At 45.7% G+C, this 5,691-nt stretch overlaps 1 protein-coding gene across 1 annotated transcript in view; it reads left to right on the forward strand.

The window, feature by feature from the left end:
- Positions 1–4,539, forward strand: part of ankrd33ba (ankyrin repeat domain 33ba) — a 23,164-nt gene extending 18,625 nt beyond the window's left edge. Inside the window, exons 2-6 of the mRNA XM_065007070.1 lie at positions 779–908; positions 1,516–1,656; positions 1,833–1,974; positions 2,506–2,704; positions 2,856–4,539. Of these exons, the coding sequence (XP_064863142.1) occupies positions 779–908; positions 1,516–1,656; positions 1,833–1,974; positions 2,506–2,704; positions 2,856–3,407 (1,164 nt within the window). The 3' untranslated portion in view covers positions 3,408–4,539. The remainder of the gene's footprint in view (positions 1–778; positions 909–1,515; positions 1,657–1,832; positions 1,975–2,505; positions 2,705–2,855) is intronic.
- The last annotated feature ends 1,152 nt before the right edge of the window (positions 4,540–5,691 follow it).

Consider the following 5,691-nt stretch of genomic DNA (forward strand, 5'->3'; position numbering starts at 1 on the left):
CTCCCCCTTTCTCCCCACCCTCTCTCTCTCCCCATCTCTCCCTCTCTTTCTCCCCACCCTCTCTGTCTCCCCATCTCTCTCTCTCGCTCTTTCTCCCCACCCTCTCTCTCCCCCATCTCTCGCCCTCGCTCTCTATCCCTCTCTCTTTCCCATCTCTATCTCTCTCTTTCTTCTCCCCCGCTCTCTCTATTGCTCTCTCTCTCCCATTTTCTCACTCTCTCTCTTCCCCCTCTCTCTCTCCATCTCTCTCCCTCTCTTCCATCCCTCTCTCTCCCCCATCTCTCGTGCTCTCGCTCTTTCTCTCTCCCCTCTCGCTCTCTCTCTCTCTTTCCCTCTCTCTCTCCCCCTCTCTCTTTCTCCCCAACTCTCTCCCGTGCTCTCTTTCTCTCTCTCCCCATCTCTCGCTCTCTTTCACGCTCTCCCCCTCTATCTCTCTCTTTCTCTTCCCCCCTCTCTCTCTCCATCTCTCGCTCTCTTTCTCTCCGCCCTCTCTCTCTCTCTTCCCATCTTTCTCTCTCTCTCCCCCTCTCGCTATTTCTCTCTCCCCCATCGCTCTCTCTTTCTCTCCCCTCCCCTCTCTCTCTCTCCCCATCTCTCGCTCTCTCTTTCTCTCTCTCTCTCTCTCCTCTCTCTGTCTCCCCATCCCCCTCTCTCTCACTCTCTCCCCCTTCCTCTCTATCTCTCTCTCCCCCCATCTCTCTCTCTCTCTATCTTTCCCCCCATCGCTCCATCTCTCTCTCCCCATCGCTCACTCTTTCTCTCTCTCGCTCTCCCTCAGACGGGGCTGATGGTGGCGTGTTACCAGGGTTACGTTGATGTTGTCATAGCGCTGGCCCAGTGTTCTCACCTGGATGTCAACTGGCAGGACAAGGAGGGGAACACTGCCCTCATCACCGCTGCCCAGGCAGGTAGGACACACACACACCTACACACTCACCCGCATGCGCGTACACACACACACACTTCAAAAAGGTTCATAGCCCTCTCTTTATCTCTCTCTCTTTCCCTCATTCCTCTCTCTTTCCCTCATTCCTCTCTCTTTCCCTCATTCCTCTCTCTCTCCCTCATTCCTCTCTCTCTCCCTCATTCCTCTCTCTTTCTCTCATTCCTCTCTCTCTCCCTCATTCCCCTCTCTCTCCCTCATTCCTCTCTCTTTCCCTCACTCCTCTCTCTCTCCCTCATTTCTCTATCTCTCCCTCATTCCTCTCTCTCTCCCTCATTCCTCTCTCTTTCCCTCATTCCTCTCTCTCTCCCTCATTCCTCTATCTCTCCCTCATTCCTCTCTCTCTCCCTCATTCCTCTATCTCTCCCTCATTTCTCTCTCTCTCTCCCTCATTCCTATCTCTCTCCCTCATTCCTCTCTCTTTCCCTCATTCCTCTCTCTCTCCCTCATTCCTCTCTCTTTCCCTCATTCCTCTCTCTCTCCCTCATTCCTCTCTCTTTCCCTCATTCCTCTCCCTCTCCCTCATTCCCCTCCCTCCCCCTCATTCCCCTCCTTTCCCTCCCTTCCTCCAGGTCACATAATGATCAGTAACTACCTGTTGAACTACTTCCCTGGTCTGGACATAGAGAGGAGGAACTGTCATGGCTTCACTGCTCTGATGAAGGCTGCTATGCAGGGCAAGGTGGAGTGTGTACGAGCCCTGATGCTAGCAGGTACTTACACAGATGGACACAAACAAATGACTTTACTTTCACTTATATTTCAATATTTAACTTCAAACAGTAACTTCTAGCATGAATAACATCTACCACCAGTAAGGTGATATCTTCAGGATGTCGTCATACATTTTTCTCCTCATGCCTTTCCTTCTCCTCCTCTCCTCTGTAAGGAGCTGACATGGAGACGAGAGACTTTGGTCGTAAGCAGACCTCCAGAGAGTGGGCGCTCTTCACGGGACGCTACGAAACTGCCTGGGCCATGACACGCCTCCTCTCCCGACCCTGTCCTTATCAACTGTGTGACGCTTACAGGTAGACTCAACTTTATGAGTAATGTTGATGAATGATGAGGATGACAATAATGATGATGGTGAGGATGATAATGATGTTGATGGTGATGATGATAATAATGACGGTGATATTGATGAGGATGATAATGATGGTGATGAGGATGATAATAATGATGATGGTGATGAGGATGATAATAATGATGATGGTGATGAGGAAGATAATGATGGTGATGAGGATGATAATTGTGATATTGATGAGGATGATAATAATGATGATGGTGATGAGGATGATGGTGATATTGATGAGGATGTTGTTGGTGGTGGTGATGATTCTTATTATCATTATATAATGTCATCGATATCATTTAATATTGTTATATTTCCAATCGTATTATTTCCTAATCTGATATTATTGTTATGGTCCAGAGTGGCCCCAGCTGGTTTCTCTAATAGCTAATGCCCCGGAGGCTGTGTGTAGCTTGACATACTTCATAGAGTACTACCACTATTACTAGCTAAGTCATTATATTCATGTAATTGTATTATTTTCCAGTCCAGAGTGGCCTCAGCTGGCGTCTCTAGTATCTAAGGCCCGGGAGCCTCGAGGCTGTATGCAGCGTATATCAGACACCATACGGAACGCTCTGACATTCGCTAACATCACAGAGCCTGACGACGAAGGAGTCTTAGATCACCTAGTCACCGTGACAACAGCCCTAGGGAGCCCCTTTGTGGCGCTGGCGTGTACCACCGTGAGTTAGAAACTTCTGTTTCTTCTTCCTTCCTCTTTTTCATTGTCTACTATTTAACCTTTCTCTCTGTGTTTGTCGCTCCCTCTCTCTGGCTTTATGTTCTCATTGCTCCCTCCCCCTCCTTATGTATACCTTTGTTGTTACCCTCTAGGTGTGTCCGTCAAGCCCGCCCTGCGTGGGTAAACGTCGTTACTCCGTCCCAGAGATCCTCCGACGCCAACGGGCCAAAGAACTGAAAACCCAGAACCCTGAGAGGCTCGACGACCACCGCAAACTCTTCCAGAATTCACGGGTCACTCTGGTGCCTAAACCTCCAAAGGATCGGCGGTCCAGCCTCCCGCCGCAGAACAAAAGCCCCACCACGACTAACCCTAACCTGGGTACGGTGTCTGGGTCTGGGGCCGTTTCCTCGGTGGCCCTGCGTAGAGCTAGCCTGCTGCCTCTGGGTATGGTGAGACGTAGTAGTGTACGGCCAGGGCTGTCCATTCCCAAGGTGAGAATCACTAAGGCCCCAACACCAACCTATGAACCTGAGAGAGTCCGCAGGAAGAGCAGCTTTAAAGACGGTGGGGGCAACTTCCTGCAGCTCCCAAAGTGGAGGTATAAAGAACTGAAGGAGGAGAGGAAGAGAGCGGAGGAGGCAGAGAGGAGGAGGTTGGAGGTGGCCACGAGACTGCACCTGGCTGTCGGGAAGAGGAAATGACACCACAAGAGGAAGTGATGTCACTCCACCCTTTCCTCCACTGTTGCCAGGCCAGTAGATAGTGTTCAGAGGGGGTTGGATACTTGAAATGTTTGATGTTAACTTATTTTCGTATTTATTTAGCTTTCTTTGGAGTAAAAGTGACAGCGCTTTATTTTGTCATGCATTTCCTTTACAAAATCAGCAGTATTTTATTAGGGTGATTTCTGTATTACCTGGCACTTACCCAGGTTACAAACCCATATGACCTGACTGAGTACAGATAATGTTTCACTGATATATCTGACGCATCACAAATGGAAACTTTCTTGCCTAAAATGACACAATAAGCATCGGGGAAGGGTTTGAATGGGACAAATAAGAAGGGTTACAATATTGCGTAGCCTATAAAACCATTGAGTAAGCCTACCAGCATGTCAAACTGATTTACCGCCAAAGATAAACATAAGCTTTATTTTATAAGCAATGACATTTGTCTGAGCAATAATAGTTTATTTTTTAGATAGGCACCATTGAATGTTTATATTGGCTTTTTGAAAGCTTTTTTAATTCTGTGAATGTATTTTGCATATAGATTGTACCGAAAGGTTACTGGATCGAATCCCCAAGCTGACAAGGTAAAAATCTGTCGTTCTGCCCCTGAGCAAGGCAGTTAACCCACTGTTCCCCGGGCGCCGAAGACGTGGATGTGGATTATGGCAGCACCTTCACACCTCTCTGATTCAGAGGGGTTGGGTTAAATGCGGAAGACATTTCAGTTGAATGCATTCTGCTGTACACCTGACCTGGTATCCCCCTTTCATCAGGTATTTTCAATAAGAGATATAAAAGGTGGCTTTTTTTAATCACTTTTTATTTTCTACTAAAGTAGACATATTAAGAGAATGTGATCGAAATGGTTTTCAAAGTCTGAAAGAAATATCCCAACACTACACTGTTGTGATGTGACACTTAAGGGCTCTAGTCAGTCCGTATCGCTGAAAGCATTACGGATTATGCTAGACATTTTGTCATTTCCGATTGAGACGACATATGCAGTGTTTACCGTGAATACAGCCGCTGCTAATACGAGAACATTGCTTTTGCATCACTTCCATGATACGGATTGAATAGAGCACATTATCTAGCATGTGGGGGGAAACTGGAACAATATCCTGAAATGTTTGTATGTTATGAATGAGATCTACATATTGCTACACTGACCTCAGATCAGAGTGCTTAATACAAACGTGTACTTGGATGACAATAAGACAGAACAGAGGTCAGAGTAAGGAACTATTCCATGTAACTTGGTTCAGACATTTAATAGAAAATAATTGAAGAAAATAGCTGGAGGTATGAACATAAACAGCAACTGGAAAGCACTGATATATTATTATGGTAGGGAAGAGAAGAGAAGATCATTTCACGGTAATAACCCCAAGGACAGGACAGGAAGCTTTAAGTGCAATCTTCAAGTGTGTCTAATAGCCATGGTGATCAGTTGCTGTGGCGTTACCAGGGGGCAGTGGTTGGTCAAATAATCATTTCTGTAAATAAATGGAGCGGGCTATGCAGGAGTGTAACACTGAAATGCTTCCCAGTAATCTTAACTTGAAAATGACAAAGTGCATATTTAGACTCGCCCCCAGACATATCGCTAAACACTCTAGCCAAATTCTGTTTGCCCCATCTCCTCAAAGTGTTTACTGGTGGAAACTCTCTAAACACTCTGCTTATACAGTTGAAGTCAGAAGTTTACATACACTTAGGTTGGAGTCATTAAAACTCATTTTTCAACCACTCCACAAATTTGTTAACAAACTATAGTTTTGGCAGGTTGGTTAGGACATCTACTTTGTGCATGACAGAAATCATTTTTTCAACAACTGTTTACAGACAGATTTTTTCACTGTATCACAATTCCAGTGGGTCGGAAGTTTACATACACTAAGGTGTGAAAAGTGCAAATCAATCCCAGAACAACAGCAAAGGCCCTTGTGACATTTCAAATTCTTAAAATAAAGTGGGGATCCTAACTGACCTACGACAGGGCATTTTTACTAGGATTAAATATCAGGAATCGTAAAGAACTGAGTTTAAATGTATTTCGCTAAGGTGTATGTAAACTTCCGACTTCAACTGTATTTTTAGTTGATGTGTGAACAAGTGTCCACTTGTCTCAGGAACCCACACTGTTTTACAGATTCACTACATGTTTACAACACTGGTTTGTTTGAGTGGTGATGGAACCACAAGGGGACCAAAAATATCCAGGCCAAATATTCTACAGAACTCTTGTTTT

This window comes from Oncorhynchus nerka, linkage group LG22 (genome assembly GCF_034236695.1).
Source record: "Oncorhynchus nerka isolate Pitt River linkage group LG22, Oner_Uvic_2.0, whole genome shotgun sequence".
Taxonomy (NCBI): Eukaryota; Metazoa; Chordata; class Actinopteri; order Salmoniformes; family Salmonidae; genus Oncorhynchus; species Oncorhynchus nerka.